The following is an 18,971-nucleotide window of genomic DNA, read 5'->3' as shown; positions in this document are numbered from 1 at the left end:
CCTTGAAAGTCCTCTGGTTGTAGGTTTCTCAGCTGCCCCGTCGTAGCTTTTTTTATCTCATTTATGTCCCCCAAATGCCGCCCCCGAAGTACCAAGTTGGTTTTTGGGAACAAGAAGAAGTCACACGGGGCCAAATCCGGCGAATAGGGGGGTGTTCGGTCACCGTAATGGAATTTTTACTCAAAAACCCACGGACAACAAGAGAGGTGTGGGCAGGGGCATTATCGTGGTGAAGAATCCAACGCCCCTCTCGCGCCAATTCTGGACGAACTCGTGCCACACGAGCTTTGAGGCGTCTGAGCACATCGACGTAGAATTTTCCATCAACTGTCTGGCCTGGAGGGACGAATTCTTGATGCTTTCTCGGCCCTCTCTGAATCTTTTTAGCCACTTGTGGACGGTTGGTTTGCATCATCCCCATAAACTGTTCTGAGATCGGCAAAAATTTCACGGCCATTCTTGCCGAGTTTCGAGAGAAACTTGATTACGACGCGCTGCTCTTCAACGGAAGCGGGCTCCATGCCGACGGGGTTTCGTTAAGAGGTAACTTCACAGATGGCGTGACAAGCCAGTTCGCACCGCACGGCGGTCAGACCAGAACTGAAGCATTGTTAGGGACATAAGGAAGGGGTCCTGCGCTTACCTGGCCTCCCCACTCCTCTTTCTCGCATTCCAGAACACTTTTATACGAACTTTCCGGACAGACCTCGTATTAGAATAATTAACAATTCTAATACCAAAGACAATTATTTTATTTAAAATATTTTATGTCTTTGGTTTCACGAGATTTCATGAATCTTTATAGAGTAACTGGATCTATTTGTATTTCACGTAGTATTTGTCTTAATGTATGTTTGTGTGCAAGGTAGTAAGTAGAAATGCGAATTGAATCTACATAATATAATCATGTTCAAAGTAATATACAATGTTCGTCGATGTATGTTTATCGTGGCCTTTGGAATGATTTAATTTCATGAAATGTATCTCATTGGAGTTGGGAATGTTTGGTACAAAATATAGCAATGAATTATTAGTTCTTTGTCAAAATAATAATAAAGACGAAAACTGACTTTTTATAATATAAATATATCATAGCTCATAATTTTTTTTGTGACTAACATCTGACACATTTGGAGATACTTATAACTTATTTTATTACAGTTTGTTTTAACGTTTTTTTCTAATCGCACTTTTGCTTGAATTAATATTATTTTTTATTATTTTTAAGATTTAAATGAATGTTACAAAACGAAACAGTATCTACTTACGATGTATTATTTTATGGAATGGCAAAAATTTTAATGATAATTTGATATTATACAATATAACTACAAATGGATTTTAAAGTAATACTCTAGTCACCGCGGTATTAAAACTATATTACGGATATCTATCATGCAGGTTTGTAATTATACAATTAATGTTAAGATAAAACACAATAACTTGGATGTAAATGATTGTAGAATAAAAATATAGCTCGGTTAGAAAATTATTCTAATTAAATGCATAAATTCGATGAGGTATAATTGTAGTGGCACAATTTTTTTTATTAATTTGTGATCATTTGCTCGAATCTTTAAGACATTATATATCTAAATAGCAGTTGTTATACGATTATCAAATGTCATTAGTGTTTACAAATTATTTCTACTGTCCTGTCTAAATTCGTATTATTTTTGTAAATCGTTAATTACGATAAAAAATTTTTATCAAAAATGACGTATTTTGCAAGCTCGTTTATTCTTCTAAATAAGCGAATAGTTTTGCCAAAATTGCGACTTGGGACAATTACATAAACTTAAGGCTTGAAAAAGTGTAGCAAAAACATACGTGATATGATCGCGTCAGTTTGCTGTCAAGTTTTTTTTTTTTAAATTAAAGTAGAAACATGCTAATCTTGGATTTTCAATATAATTGACATAGATATTTTACACATTTACGTATGTTTGTGTATAACGAATTAATGGAACTGTAATTTAATAAAAGTAGTATGGATTGTCTAATTAAATATTGTAAAAAAGTTTGACGTGTAGTAATCGTTAATTGATACTGCAGTATGCCTCAGATTAAGACATTAATTGCGGTTCAATAATTTGTGTTTATTATGCTGTGCTTGAATGGAGACAGGCTAAAGTAACGTAGAATCTAAATGTGCAAAGATTAAACAAAACAGCAATTGTTAACTATATTTTCAGTAATGAATACTAGGAAACACGTTTTTGTATTGTTCCATATTGTATAATTTACATAGCCTTTACATGAAAAAATGATATTAAATTTGACTACTTTATTTAAATAATTTTAAGAAAAATGTATTTTACATTTTAGTCATTAACTTGATCTAGATTACCCTATTGCAAATTATAGTATTATAATTTTTAAAGTGAGACACATTTCGCAAAGCGAAGAAAATTTTTGTTATTTATTTAATTTACAAATATTTTAATGATACATAGTGATTTTTAGCTGTGAAAATATACCTAATTATTTTTAAACTATGAGTTAATGTTATCAATCATTCAAAATATACATGTTTAATTAAGCCCAGTTTGATTCAATGTTCTATAGACATGTTTTGTTGTGAATGTTGTCAATTATCATGCAATATGTTTACCATGATTTTGACTTATGAGGGTCTATTTAATTTTACAGTTAGGTCAATTACCTCTGCTCCCATTGGCAACTGTAACGCAGCTTTTCGGCGTACCAAGTTGTATGTTTAGTTAGTTCAATTGTTACATAAATTATAGATGTTACTAATTAAACATGTTCGAAATATATTGTGGTTTTATTGATACAAGATCCTATGCATTCAACAAGATGATGTGATTTCTTGAATCTTTCTACCAATTCCCAATCTTTTTCTTTCCCTAAAAACCTTATACGGATAAAATATTACGAACTCGGTTCTCCATGAGGCGTTTTTCAATGAACAATATTCGAGTTTTATCCATATACTTAATATTACGTACTTTATATGAAAAACAATGTAACTACTTCTAGGCAATAATAAAAGGCTGGTTAATGATATAAACCAGCCCTAACTTTTTACAAAAAGGATAGATAACAGAAAAAAAAGATTTTCTATGTAGATGTCATGTAATTACAAGTTTTGAGAAAAGTTTTACGATGTTTTTACCTAAATCTTTACTGTAAGTATAATATATTATTTTCATGAACGCTTCTAACAAAATTGTTGAATTGAACATATTTAATTGTTAAATTATATAGAAATGTGAAAAAGATGAAATATAATTTTAGACTTAATTATGTGTTAGTGATCTTAAGGTCTTGAGTTTGCACTGGCTTGAAGAAAAATTTAATATTTTACAAAAATATTTTGAAACATGCTAATCTTTTTAGAAATACACGAACAACTCGCCGAGAATTACTGTATGTACTAAAAAAACCTAAAAAAATACTTGAACTAATAATGCAACAATGTCGGAATTTCCATGAAGTCACAGGAAACGTAATCGTCCCGAATATGGTGAGGGGAATTGACCACTTGAAAGATCCTCGGTTGAATAAGGTATATAAAATTTTTAGTTAATTTATGAAACGAATCTTGATTCGTAAGGTTATTATTATAGGTGCTGGGAAAAAAGGATTGTTTGTAACGGGGGCAGCTTCATTACTAGCAATATAACCTGTTAGGTTAATTTCCACACGGTTCTTCCTGGAAACCATCTTGGTTAATTCTTGTTTAATTTGTCACGTTGGCCTACTGATCTGTTTTTATCTTTACCTACTATCTCTCACCGGTGCTCTGCTACTCTATACCGATAGTGTAGGTGGACCATTTTATTATATTCACTAAAAAAATATTGCCACTTATTAGGCAGGTAATTTTATATTCATATCCCAAATCATTATCATTACTAAAAAATACTGTTACTTTATCTATTACGTAGGTAGGTAATTTTATATTCACAGTTATTTTAGCGAAGATCTAATAAAAGAAACTGGATATACAATTAATCGCGTGAATTTACTGGGTACAGAAGAATAACACGTGAGTCCTCAGGAATGGCAACGCATGGGGGGTACCATGGGCGAAACAGTATACTCTGTTATGTCCATGGTACTGCTCATGTCTATAGGCGACGATTACCACTTTCCATCAGGTGGGCCGTCAGCTTTTTTGTCATTCTAAGTTGTATAAAAAAAAAAGATATACAATTTTGTTAGGAAGCAAAAAAGATATACAATTTTGTTAGGAAGCATGAATTGTAATAACAATCCAGATGGAGTAACGACCTCAAGTGTAGGAATATACCGATGGATGCAATTGGGAATAGTATCTAGTTTGTAGTGCAATATGAGACGAGAAACCTAATTTCAACTGTGAACGACAGATGTGTTGTAAATATAATAAACTACATTTTTGTTATCTTTTTAACCAACTTTAATAAAAACAAGATCGTCATGTGTAGTTTCATTTGAGGATTTCTAAATACTTTGTTACAAGTTGTAGTTTTTTTTTAACCAAAAATAATTATTAATAATCTATATATAAATAACTTTTTCAAAATGTTTTATTCAGTATCTTATTTTTATTAGGTGGGTACATAAAATATAGCTCTTCGCTAACAAGCTGTTTAATTGTACTTTAAAGCTTTTCCCTGAAATTTATTGTTTGAACGTGGGCGTGGCTAACTCTAATGCTCGCCTAAAATAACCTGTGTGCTCTTAAAATTACAAGTTAAATGGAAAATGGTTGTTAGTTGGGTGTATATTATAAATATTTATTTTCACATATTTTTAGGGTCTCGCGTTCACGTTAGAAGAGCGCCAGGCTTTAGGTCTTCAAGGCTTATTGGCAACGAATTTCAAAACCCAAGAACAGCAGATTGATATAGCGAGAATATCTGTGGATAGATATAAAAGTGACTTGAATAAATATTTGTATCTTGTGGAATTGCAGGTATGGTGTCTAAAAAAATATAAAACAAGTTTTTTGGTCTTGGACCATTTTATGTCACAAAATTTTCGTTTTACCGCAATCATATTTAATATTATAGGTACATATTTATAATTATAAATCTCTTACATATCTGAATCCTAAAATTATAATACTCCTTTTTGGATAATTGTTGTTCTATATGACAGGGCAGGCAGAATTTTTATACTTATTAATTTAAATAAAATACATAGTAACTTCGGAGCGCCTATAGGTATTTTTTTAATTTTTACAGTGTTGCCATAGTTATCTAATTGTAATGTGTAACTAAACAATATAGGGAAGCCCTATATGCAACAATTGTAAACTTCATTTAAATATAACAATATATACAACCTTTAAAATGAATATATTTTGTTATACTATATTTTTCAGGATACAAATGAAAGGCTATTCTTTAGTTTACTGGATCAGAACATCGAGAAATATTTACCTATTGTATATACCCCAACGGTAGGTTTAGCGTGTCAGAGGTTTGGACTTATCTATAGAAGAGCAAGAGGTTTATTTATCAGTATTAACGACAAGGGATATGTGTATAATATAATTAGAAATTGGTGAGTAGAAGTCTGGTAGCAATCGAATAGCTTTTTTTTTTCAAAAAATCAACATTAATTTAAAAAAAACCTTACCTATAGATAAGGTTTTTTCACTGAAAACTTTTGAAAAATTCTAAAAATGCATATTTTTAGGTTTCATAATAAAATACACTATTTACTGCATTAACATGAAATTCCTTACACATTTAATACTCGTAATACTGATGAAATTATAATTATTTTAACGCATTGTTCTACTAATTAAAACTATTTTTTTTTTCAAAGAAACATAAGTCATTAATGGCCGAAAAATGTTGAGCTTTTAATTCTAACACGATACGTCTAAGTGTTAAGTTAATACTGAAAGCTCAAAATGTTTAGTCATTTTTTATTTATAACATTTCTGTTCTAATGTATTCCAAGTATAGGTAGATTTCATTTTTATATAAGGCCAACGACTTCCATTTCACCTTGTATAGTAGATGGGGTACAATATTAACAGGATGTTAATGTTATAGGCCAGAACACGATGTACGGGCGATAGTGTTTACAGACGGCGAGCGTATCTTGGGCCTGGGTGACCTGGGCGCTTACGGTATGGGCATACCGGTCGGCAAGCTGTCACTGTACACCGCTCTCGCCGGGATAAAACCGCATCAGTGTTTACCGATTTTGTTAGACGTTGGCACAGACAATGAGGTACGATTTTGTAGCGATAATTATATACTCGTATATATGTATAACATGGTTTATATATAGTTCATTATTTTAATAAAATTACTTCGGTATGTATATCTATGGACAATTATTTTAAATAATCAGTATGTAGGATCTCTGACAATCCCAATTATCGTAGAAATATAACTCTAAAAATGGTTCCAAGTATCTACTGTACGTCTACATACCAGACAACGTTGAGTAGTTTTGTCTGGAATGTAGAACGATATTGTCTATTCTAGTCCCTAGTTGTATTATGTCTGGTTATTTTTCGTCAGATAGGCTACCAACTTTTTACTTATACACAAAAATAATTAACGAACGACAAAAAATAGCATTTTTTTTTATACCACTGAGGTCGTAAATAAGCATACGGTCCACCTGATGGTATGCGGTTACCATAGCCTATGAACGCTTGCAATACCAGGAATGTTACGACCGCGTTGCTGACCCTGAAGCAACTTCTTTAACCCCCTTTTGAAGAGTAAGGCAAGTTGTAGTAAAATAGTTTATGACATGTTTATATGAATTAGTTACTGTTGAATATAGGATATATTATAATTTTAGTTCTAAATTAGTTACTTTTACAATCGATATCGTTAGCTGAATAATTTATCATATTGTAATTAGTGGTCACCCTCTGAATATTATTTTATGGTATTGAGCGCTATTTTTTTATTTTAGACTCTGTTAGAAGACCCTCTGTACATTGGTCTACGGCATAAAAGAGTTCGAGGCGAAAAGTACGACGAGTTTGTAGATGAATTTATGAAAGCATGTATCACAAGATTTGGACCGAATACGCTTCTACAAGTAACAATTGTATTACATTACATGTAGTATTTTGAATGACTTAACATTTCAACCACTACCGGTAAAACAAAAAAAAGTTAAAAAATTTCCTATTTGTTAACTCTCTCTAGCTGGTTATAAAATAATAAATTATATTACATAATCATAAATATCTCGACCCACTATTACCATCGCATCTGTCTATATAGAAGAGAATTGCATGCAGGCTTTTATTTTTTTACAAATTCTCACTATATTGATTCTCAGTTTATTGTATTCAATTCAGTGATCGATTAGACATATTTATTTTCATATGAGGTCCCTTACGGCATCTGTATTATTAAGTATGAGTAAATAGGTATTAGGATTTAAAATATTGTTCTTTTATTCTCAATATTATAATTATAATGCGAATAAAATATGACTAATTATATGTAAGTAGGTATATATTACATTGGCCTCTATATAGTATGTAATACGTAATGGTACTTCCTATAGGGTATAATGAATTGCCCTTAAAGAAATTTTAACAAAATTAATATTTCAATAGGCACCTACCTAAGTACTTACTTAATATTATTTCATCGTAATAACTTTCACGGCTATTAACATTTTCGACTAAAAAGGTTTTTCGAAGTTGAATTCTGAGAAGCACTTCTAAATGACTTTCGCTTCGCAGTTCTAGTTTGCTGTACGTCAATCTCCGACGCAGTGATAATGAATGATATTAAATGTTAGAATGCCTAAGCATGTAATTAACAGTAGGCTGGCATATAGAATTCGAAAATTCAATTAAATTCTATTAGAAATGTAAAAGATAAAACATATACTTATGTATTCTGTTTTCATTTTTTAAGTTCTCTAATCCCCGTTATTTACTCCAACATATCTCAGAGACGACGATTTAAAAATACAATGGGATTCTGAGGCGCTATTCTCTATTTCTCTCCTATTTAAGCCTATCTCTAAAATTAATATTTTAAGTTTACATTATAGAGAATGGACTATTTTATTAATCATAAATTTATAATAGTTTGTATTTAAATCTATTTAAAATATAGTTTACGAGTATAATAGTCCTTAGAACCAAGTTCTCTCTGTAATATCAAATCGAAATATTATATTAATTTTAGTAATGAGTTTAGACTAGACAATGATGACTCAGAATCGATCCCAATGTTCAAAAGTATTTGCCACAATGGAGATTATTATTTATTTTTTTATGCTCGAAGTATCGTAAGAGCCAACAAGAAGAATAAACTATCATAGATTATGAAATATACGTTATATTAAGTCTATGATACTTAGCTAGAGTAGTAAAATTTAATAATATTCCAAAATTTGTAGTGTAGGTAGTACAGTGGGATTGGCTTGTCTTTTAAAGACAAAAGCCCCTTAACTAAAGTACGTATGAAAAGTAGGTATAAAGCTGCCAGTATGGTACTCGTAATTATGGGCATTTCATTCCATTTTCAACTGTTAAAGAAATGTGTTGTATGATGATAGTGAAATTTTAAACGAATTTCAGATTTAAGAATTTTTGCATTATTTTAATGCAGTAATATTTTTTTTTTATAATCAGTTTGAAGATTTTGCTCTTCCGAACGCTGGACGATTTTTAAAGAAATATCAAGAAAAATATTGTACGTTTAATGATGATATCCAAGGCACAGCCAGTGTGGTAGTCGCTGGATTGATGGCAGCTACAAGAATTACCAAGAAAAAATTATCAGAGAATATATATTTATATCTCGGCGCTGGATCTGTAAGTATTTGTCTAATATCGCTATAACGATATATCCAATTCTATATCAGAAATTAAAAAATAATAATATAAAAAAGATCAAATCTCTAAACAGTTCTAGCAACAGAAACTATGAGTAGTAAGTTGCAAAAAAAACTTATCCTGTATGCTACACTTTACGGTAATTAGCCCAAGTTAAAAAACAATCAACTTTTAAACTATTGGAATAATTTACGTTGATGACCGAGAATTGCTAGTATTTTATAGGCGGCGAATGGAATTGCTAATTTAACAGTGCTAGCAATGATGGACGAAGGGTTATCAGAGAAAGATGCTCGAGACCGGATATTCATGTTTGATGTAGATGGACTCTTGTCTACGCGTCGTTCTCAAGGTGTTCCGAAGCATGCCGAGAACTTTGGCAAGGATATGGAACCGGAGACGGACTTTGAAAGATGTGTGGAGATTGTGAAGCCAACATGTTTAATAGGTAAATAGGCAATCGAGTTATATAGTAGAGATAATTTTAATGATTACTATTAGAGAAGATGTGAGATATGTTAATGAGGAAATCTAAGATGTGTTATTTAAAACCGTGCAATTAAGTTTAATTAAGTAATGAAGACGTAGGAAGGTGCTTGAGTGGCTCGTGTAAGCAAGCGTAGTATGGGGCATATTCCATTAGTAACGAGTATTGGATAGAGTCTATGGATGCAAGTGACGTGTGATCCTATGGGATGGGTAGACCTATATTCAGCAGTGGACCATAGAAGTGTTGTAATCTCAAATAAAAAAAGAAACGTTTAAATTTTTATTTAAAAATCAAACTAAATGGAAATAAAGAACGTTTATATAAACAGTAAAAAAAAAATTAAGGTAGAGCTGCGAAACGCGGAGGGTACATGCAAATGGATCAAAAACATTTTTGTGCCATAATTTATTCCTGTGGTAATAGGAACATTATATACTATACTGTATATAACAGTAATAGATTGTAGTATAGATAGGCTTAAATATAGATTTATATACTATTTCAAAATTGCAGGTTGTTCCACAATAGGTGGCGCTTTCACGCCCTCCATATTGAAGTTGATGGGTAAACACAATCAAAGACCGATCATCTTTGCGCTTTCGAACCCGACGAACAAAGCAGAGTGTACCGCACAAGCTGCTTATGACAATACAGAGGTAAGTTTGAATGTATATGATAGTTTTTAAGCTACTTCTAAATTCTCAATGTTACGTGATATTTTCATCAATTAGTTTTTAATTATTGGTGTTATTATTTTTGTTATTTACCTCATATCAAAGTTGAAACTTTTTGCGGCCTTATCCTTAGGGGACTTTTGCCAGTAGATCCCATGCTTCGTAGGTAGGTTGGCAATTGCAGTTAGTTAGCACTTTGGTGATGTTTAAAGAGAAACGCTGCTTCCATATACCTCGAAGTTAAGTTCTCTTAGTCGCATCTTATGATACGATAAAGGAGAGAATATTATAGTTATATTATATTTACATATTAAGGTATGATATGGACTCTAAAGATATATGTATTTACTTCTTGGAAGATAGAATTACTTAGAATACTATTTTATAAAATATGTATATATTTTATGTTCAAAAATATGAAATGAATTTCAAAACTATTTTAGTATTAATTATTTATTTACTTCTAGAAAGATTAATAGTCTAATATTATATATGAATAGATATACAACAAAATATTTTTATTTTTTTTATATATTAGTTATAATTTATATTCCATTTGTATCATTTACCAAATAACATAATAAGCGAATTGACTTAAAACACATCTTTGTAAGGGAACACAATTATGTATTAAGTGGTAGTAACAATTGTATGCTAAAACGTCTACTATAAAAGCTTTCTCACTTGCAAATTTGTGCAAGATATTTGCCGCGACCTGTACCTCTTTACCAAATTTTAGATTTCAATCTTTATTGGGCAAGCGATCCTATACCTATCTGATGTTAAACGATTAATCTGCGCTCTACGTATAGCCTTCGTAAGTTTTATACTTGTAGGCATTCGTTAAGGCTCTGCTAAGGTTTCGTCTCCGTTTATTTTGAGCGTTTGCGGGACGAAGTTACTCTAAAACTGCGCTCTAAAAGATTACGATATAAATAAAGTGTATTGATTAGGGACGCTGTGTTTTTTCATCCGGATCTCCATTTCCACCGGTGTCTTACGACGGAAAGGAGTATCATACAGGACAAGGAAATAACTCTTATATCTTTCCTGGAGTAGCGCTTGGAGTTATTGCAACATCAGCGCATCATATACCCGATTATATTTTTTTGACGGCTGCAAAGGTATGTTAATAATACTCAGTCATCATCATCATCTCAGCCATTATCTGTCCACTGCTGTCCTGAACGGTCCTGAGCCACTTGCATCTACTGACTCCCTGTATGTCTCTACAATAATTTTCTATAATTATTATGAATATTAAGCTTGTTTGTTTATAAGATTTTTTTTAGTAATATGATTTATTTTTAGACATTGGCGGAATTTGTTCATGAGAGTGACTTGAAAATTGGCCGCCTATATCCTCCTTTAAAACAAATAAAGGAAGTGTCGTTATCTATAGCTTCAGAAGTTGCTGAAATGGCCTATAAAAAAGGTGTGTATTAACTTGTGCTTCTGTTTGAAAATCAAATTGAAAATGTGTTATCAAATTCATTTTTCACTAACCAATGAATGAAAATAATGCAAGAATAAAGCCCGTTCCCTCCCGTTTCCATCAAAATAGAACACGAGTTACTACAAAACATACATATGTCCTCATATTTATATAAACAAATCTTGTATTTTACCTATTAATAAAGTATGCACAAAAGTTTCTGACAGTTTATGACCGCTATATACATGTTTTATTTTACCGGCATGTAGCCTAAAGCACTACAAATTAAAAGCGAATATAATGACGCCCTATTTTTCTGAATTGTAAGGCGTTTTGGTTATACCAGTACATTGCATTATAGTTACATACTGCTACAAAGATTTACTTGAAGAAGTTAGCTTTTTCTATTGGTACCCACTTGGTAATTGTTGGTTGAGGTTGTCTGGAAGAGATTGCTTAGCGATAAGGTCGCCTTTTGTATCACTTCTCATTAATATTTACTGTATTTGTTATTTCTCTTTTTACTTGGTGCAATAAAGTGTAAATAAATAAATAAATAATTGAGTAATTAAATTGAAAATCAATAAAATTGACTGATAGATTACCATCATTTCAGCCGATAACTGTCCACTGCTGAACATAAGCCTTCTCTACAGGGAGAGTTTTGCCAGTAATTGCTATGCTTAATAGGCGGATTGGCGATTTAAGAAGGACGTTGCTGTCTATCTCTCTACCATTAAGTTCTCTTAGTCGCCTCTTACGACATTTACAGGAAAGTAAGGGGTGGCCCATTCTATGCTGGAACCACACGGCCAATATAGACGGATAGATTACTATATATATTATATATATTTCTTTAACAATATCATATTAGAGTTGACGTGTGAAAAAAGCACACTCTTAGTTTTTAATGAGTGGTTTATACATTTTCTATTATAAACACTATTTCATACATTTATTTACAGATTTAGCGACTGTGTACCCTAAACCAAAAGACATGCAATTGTATTTAAAATCGCATCTATACCAATTGAAGTATCCAGATTATCTGCCAAAGTTTTACAAATATCCAGATATGCCTAATATAAAAGTAAAATCATTCGATGAAGCCTACAGCGGAATTATGTTGGTATTTATTATTTTTTATTATTTATTTAGATTAAATTAATCAGCGTCCCTATTAAAATACCTCCAAAGCTTAATTGCGGTTGCCAATCCGCCTGTCAAGCGTGGCAACTACTGGCAAAACCCTCCAAGGGGGAGGCTTATGTTCAGCAGTGGACAGTTAGAGGCTGCTATGATGAATCAGCAATATTATCGCTTGTCACTGTACATTGCTAAATTATATCTTATACGTATGTAACGCGCATTATTTTATGGAATGAAAATATAATGATAACCCTACCTGCGCTACGGTATATACTGGCTGGGCACGAGCGAGGTATAATAGATGAGGATAAAAGCAGGTCAGCTGGCCCATCGTAATAAATTTATCAAGAATTAACCACATTGGTTTTCAGAGTACACCATGTGGAGGTCGACCTAACAGGATAAGTGAAAGCAATGAGACCCTTAATCTCCATTACTAATAATCCCTTACCCACTAAATCGCATTTATAGTTGTTTTCCCATCTAACAGTTATTCGTACTTCGTTCTATAAGATCGGCTCGTTGCCAATTCAGCTTTCCAATCTTTCTAACAAAATCAACCATTTTTATGAATTTTAACACTAACTGTAAGCCATGGTTTCACCCACGTAAATTAGGATAAAAGTTTTTTATGTGTTAAACTCCATATGTACATATGTTACATAATTCGTTTTACTTTTTAAGCATTATTTAGGAAAAACATGCATAAATTAACATGCAAAAAACGTTGGCTAAATATTGTAAGTTGTATATAAAAAATATCGAATAATACTATCTATCTTGTGACGATGTTGCCATCTCTGATTTCATGTTGCCATCCCAGATTTTGTACTATTTTTATCTTTGAAATCAAAAGAACTGTGCTCTCATCACTGCTGTATTGCAGAAATAAGGTATAATGCGGTTGATGCTAAGACGAATAAGGCGTTGAATAAACCTGCAATACAATTGTGCAGTGTTATATTACAATTTTATTATATACATAAAATTTTATGTAATTACCAAGTGGTAAATTTTATTGTACAATATATATTGCAAAATAAAATTATTTGTCTGCGAGCTGCTTTACATAAAACCACTGCGTACCGTTTATGTTTATTGCACAATATGGAAATGAACGTTTATTTGCTCCTTTTAAAATTATAGAGATATTTCAATATTGCATTATTTTCTAGTGTTTTCACGCAATTTTTCTCACCATTATTCGGATTAAAAGTTCGAATAATGGCGGCAAGTTTTCTGTCTCATTTGTTATTTTTCAGGACGAGTACGGACATACACCGTCCCTTGGGGAAACACAAGTGATGGATGACTTTGTAATATAAGATAAATTAGAAATATTGTGACTGGGCATGGTAATGTTTGTTTTATAGTTACTATGTTATATATTAAACATTGTTTAATTCAAATAACACTTATACGAACCTATTTTCATGGATAAAAAAATATAATTTATGAAAATATGTTCATATAAGTGTATCATAATGATGACAAACAAGCATACGCTCATTAGATGGCAATACTTGCATACTTTTTTAAAAAAAATAATGTGTACTCCAATTGATGACAATGGATATTTATGGGGAAGGCCTATGTTCAGTAGTGGACAGTTAACGGCTGATATGATTATGATGATTTCATGCATAAGAAAATAATACATTTTGCAATACATTTAATTTAAATTATTTGTTGCAGGATAAAAACCGTCACAAACTTGCATATATTATAACTCCTGTGATTTTCTTAACATTATGAATTATTTGTAATTTTTACTTTTTAATTTTATGAAGTAAATTTAATCTATCTTAATAACATCTTTTTACTTCATTACCTACAGCTTAAATTCGCTCAAGGCATTTTACGAGCTCATAAACCTCTCTGAGTATATTTAAAAAATTGCTTTCAGGGTATTAGTTCGTTGATGACTCTTTGATTCGTTATGAACTAGTATTCTAATAACTTAGATATTCTAGAACTCATAATAAAATATTATTTTGAACAACCACGAAGTTATCGCCTACTTAATCCTACTTAATTTCTTCGTGAAATTGATGATCATGATTAATAAATAGACTAAAAAGTATCTTTCGAGATAATTTTTTTTTATTTTCTTCAGAAAATAAACAGTATTTTTTAATCTAGACAGATAAATCTATAAACTTTATACATATTTTTGTATTTTATTTTTACTTTTATTTTATGCGCAACAAACAGTTGCTTATGAGTGAATTATAGAAATATTTGTAATTTATTTACACTTTAATTATATTTTTCATTTTATTCAGACTTCGTAAAAGAGTTTTTTTTTAATTCAGCTCTATTTTTGTATGTAGGTATGTTATGCAATAATTTTGATTGATTCCATCCTAAAATTATTATCACTAAACAATAATTTGGTCAATATTAAAGTCACTGGGAAGTCTTATACATTAGATTGAAACATGCCTTTTGTATTAAAGACCAAAAATTACAAGGTTGCTAACCAACGGACGATGGTTTTAGTGTTCATAACAGTTGGTAGTTAGTGTGGTCAAGTGTGGGTGTGCTGGCACAATATCCGTGTAGCCACGTGACGCGACAGCTGTTTGCGACGATTACACTGGACCGGTGCCACAGACACTGCCGACACTAAGTACAATCATCGTCAACAATATTAATACACAAAATTAATACAAGAGACTAAACGGTAGTCTCTAATAGAGACAAGAATATTGGATTACATGTATTACTTTTTTTTGTAATGTTTTGTGCAGAGAAATGAAAAATATTGATTTTCAAAAGATATAAGATGAACTATAAGTGATAGTACTTTAAATACTGTTATTTAAATACTTATACTGCGATGATAGTTTAATTTATTTATATATTTGTGTTATTTTTTTATGTAGCTTAGAATAGCAAACAAGCTGGCGGTCTACCTAATGGAATGCAGTAACCGTCGCCTATAGACATGAACAGTACCATGGACATAACAGAGTAAACTGTGTCGCTCATGATACCCATCATGCGTTGCCATTCTTGAGAACTAAGGTGTTATGCATCTATACCATGTAATTTCATGAAACACAGCTATGCAGTCACAATTGCTTTATGGCAGAAACACGAATGGGACAGTGGTACCTAAGTAGACGACTTTTGTACAGTCTTCTTCTGGTGTAGCGGTAAGGAATTCATCATCTATATCAGAGAGTTTACACTTAACTAAAATAAACTAGAATATATAAACTATAATTTATATATTTAATTTTATTATACGTGTTGTTTACAAATATTTTAAATTTCGACATTTCGAGGTGGATTCAATAAAGAAGCAGGTACGTAGGTAATATTTACCTGCAAAAGCCTAATAGTTTTGCATTGCGTTAAGTCCTGATTGTGTATTAAAAATAATTATTATAATTTTGTTACTCTGCATGTGTCTCTGTTAATACTCGCGAGATTCTTAGGTTTAGAATTTTGAACCTATTATTTATTGGAAGATTCTTTCACTTATATTTGAGCCACGACATTATCGGTATAAATTGTAATTGTGACTGTGACGTTATCCTCAAATCTCACAGAATGTTTTTCAAATAGATTGCCTCTTTTGCATATCAATCTCATAATTTTTATACTTTCAAATTAAGCTCTATTGGTGTGGAAATAGAATTGACCTCTTCATATTAAAATTATGTCAAAATTTCTTCGAGAAATTTTTGTTATGAGATTTTTATGTAGACGCACCTGGTACTGTCCATAATGTAGACTGACCAATCTCTTCCTAAGTAAAATGTTAAATAGAACTTATTTTTGGCTTAAATAAATTATAATTCAATTACAATTAACTAATATTATAACTGTCAAAGTGAGTTGTTTTTTTGTTGCCTTTTGATGTTTTTTTACAACTATAGTCACCAGAGGGAGACTTTGTACAAAAGTCGATTGCTTGGGTACCTTTGTCCCATTCGTGTTTCCACCGTAAAGCAGTTGTGTTTTCATGGCTGTGTTTCGGTTTGAAGAGTGGGATCAGGTGTGAATTTACTGGGTACAGAGGAATTACACCTGAGTACGTAGGAGCAGGTACCTACGTACCTGCTTCTTTATTGAATCCACCTCGAAATGTCGAAATTTAAAATATTTGTAAACAACACGTATAATAAAATTAAATATATAAATTATAGTTTATATATTCTAGTTTATTTTAGTTAAGTGTAAACTCTCTGATATAGATGATGAATTCCTTACCACTACACCAGAAGAAGACTGTACAAAAGTCATCTACTTAGGTACCACTGTCCCATTCGTGTTTGTACCATGAAGCAATTGTGTTTGAATAGCTGTGTCTCATGAAATTACATGGTATAGATGCATAACACCTTAGTTCTCAGGAATGGCAACGCATGGGGGGTATTATGGGCGAAACAGTATACTCTGTTATGTCCATGGTACTGCTCATGTCTATAGGCGACGGTTACCACTTTACATCAGGTAAGCCGTCAGCTTGTTTGCCATTCTAAGTTGTATAAAAAAAAATCTTAAATTTAAAATTCACATACTGTTTGTATACAGGATAAAACTAGTATTTAATAATTTCTTGTCTGTTTCTGCATTGAAACTGAAAACATTATTGAATTGAATAATTTGAACTGCAGAAATTGTTAACTTTCTATTATTTATAATTAATTTAAAAGCAATATTTTGTTATTATTGATGTACTTGATTACCCTAATGTACAGCTCTCGCTTACGTTAGTTGACAACTTTTTGTTTGTGATTCTTACCGGAATTGTTCCGTTATTGGAAATTTTGGGAATGTTACTTAGCAAATTTATTTTGGTTTTTACTTATCATACATATTAGCATCTATTGAATATATGATGAAATTATCAAAAAGAAATACTTTATATTTTTTATGATAGTTATAATGACATACTAGCTAATGACCCACCTGATGGAATGTAGCACTTTTACTTAGACATGAATTGCACCACTGTACATCCCAAAATATACTCGTACTATGATGCCCATGCTACTCCTTTATGCGTTGCCATTCTTGAGGACTAAGATTTTATGCCCGTTCTTTAATTTTACTGTCATATCCCACTTTAGACTGAAACATAAGAAGCTACGCAAGCACAGCGGCTTCTCGGCAGAAACATGGATAGAACAAAGGTCTTCATGCAGACGACTGTACGAGTTGCCTATAGATAGGACAATGAATTGTAATGTCCATGGCGTCACAAATTACACTATGATGCCTATGGTACCCCATATGTGTTGCTATTTTTTAGGACTAATAGGGGGGGAAGGGATTGTTATTAATGGAGCCTAGACCTCCACGCTGTTCCCTCTAGAAACCATCGTGGTTAATTCTAGTGGAATTCATTACGATGGGCTAATTGACCTGCTTTTATCGTCGCTAGTATATCCACCCATTAAAGTCACCCATTAAATAAAAACTCTTAAGAAGTAAGGTCTAGGCTTTACCTACAAATGAATGTAGCTTGACATTAGTTGTGCCTTTAATTTTCTAAGAGAAAGTATAAAATATATATTTTTATATCTGCTATTATTGCTCAGGTTTTAACGCAGCAATTTTTCATTCAAAAGCAGTGAAAAATTACCCATTAGTGGTTTATAATATTAAAATAATATTTTCTGTGTGCGAGCTTACGATCATTAATTATACATGTTGTTCTACTTTTATGTTTCTAAATTATTTGTTTATAGGTTCAGAAATGAAAGTACATTAGAGTGCTTATTATTGCATACGTATTCTCTTTACATTACATCTATTACCTGTTGTGATAGGTAGAATAAATAGAGAGTAAAATGCTCAGGTCCAAGAGCTATATAGTGCTTTATTAATCAGTATATCGGAATTCGTAGATACCTGTGTACTGTTTGGGTTCAGCATATTTTTTATAGGAATCCTTTCATCCTCAAAGGCCAGTAATGATTAATGAGTACACTAGTGACTGGAAAGTTCCCCGTGGTGCGCTTTATTTACTAAATTACCCATCTCACGCTACACTGATTTCTCAATGGGTTGTGCCCTTTCTTTATGGAAGTATAGTAGCTTACTTATTTATTGCGATGCTATGAGATTTATCGTTGGGCTGTTAACTGGCAAAATGTTCTTTTTTTTTATTCTTACATGGTGACAAAAAACTTGACAACACGTCTAATGGAAGAATTTTGAAATTTGAGAAGTCTAATGAGATGAATTTTGGAAAATAGATTGGTTCAGATATAAATAAAATTAAAAGTATCACAGAGTATACTATGCTATTTACATCTTTCGGGGACTAAGATATAAAATACAAGATGTATTATCTTGTATTTTACACTAAAACGTAGTGACACGTACTGTTGCTGTTTAGCAGAAATAGGAAAAAATATATCATGACTTCAATAATGAAGGCTGTGTTTCATTCAATTGGACAAA

General features: G+C 31.7%; 2 protein-coding genes across 5 annotated transcripts in view; both read left to right on the top strand.

The window, feature by feature from the left end:
• Positions 1 to 2,778, top strand: part of LOC113518819 (NADP-dependent malic enzyme) — a 30,239-nt gene extending 27,461 nt beyond the window's left edge. The window contains exon 13 of the mRNA XM_026903818.3: positions 717 to 2,778. The gene's annotated coding sequence lies outside the window, so the exon portion shown is untranslated. The remainder of the gene's footprint in view (positions 1 to 716) is intronic.
• A 529-nt stretch (positions 2,779 to 3,307) lies between these two features.
• On the top strand, positions 3,308 to 14,288 carry LOC113519006 (NADP-dependent malic enzyme-like). 4 transcript variants are annotated; one of them, XR_004224234.2, is made up of 13 exons: positions 3,308 to 3,532; positions 4,769 to 4,927; positions 5,339 to 5,520; positions 6,021 to 6,201; positions 6,904 to 7,032; positions 8,594 to 8,776; positions 9,023 to 9,245; positions 9,801 to 9,943; positions 10,915 to 11,085; positions 11,273 to 11,396; positions 12,362 to 12,521; positions 13,808 to 13,900; positions 14,241 to 14,288. XR_004224234.2 is itself a non-coding variant. In XM_026904048.3 (13 exons), the coding sequence occupies exons 1-12, from the start codon at positions 3,434 to 3,436 to the stop codon at positions 13,868 to 13,870; spliced, it is 1,821 nt and encodes a 606-aa protein (XP_026759849.3). In that variant the 5' UTR covers positions 3,308 to 3,433; the 3' UTR covers positions 13,871 to 13,900; positions 14,241 to 14,288. The 4 variants fall into 4 exon arrangements, 3 of the variants coding, with proteins under 3 accessions (XP_026759849.3, XP_052750086.1, XP_052750085.1); XM_026904048.3 differs by having other exon boundaries at positions 12,362 to 12,525; XM_052894126.1 differs by lacking the exon at positions 14,241 to 14,288 and having other exon boundaries at positions 13,808 to 13,901.
• Positions 14,289 to 18,971: the final 4,683 nt, after the last annotated feature.

The sequence above is a fragment of the Galleria mellonella genome, unplaced genomic scaffold, assembly GCF_026898425.1.
Source record: "Galleria mellonella isolate WM207_F2 unplaced genomic scaffold, CSIRO_AGI_GalMel_v1 utg1914, whole genome shotgun sequence".
Lineage (NCBI taxonomy): Eukaryota > Metazoa > Arthropoda > Insecta > Lepidoptera > Pyralidae > Galleria > Galleria mellonella.
The sequence above is the reverse complement of the archived record's forward strand: the minus strand, read 5'-3'. Positions and strand labels throughout refer to the sequence as shown.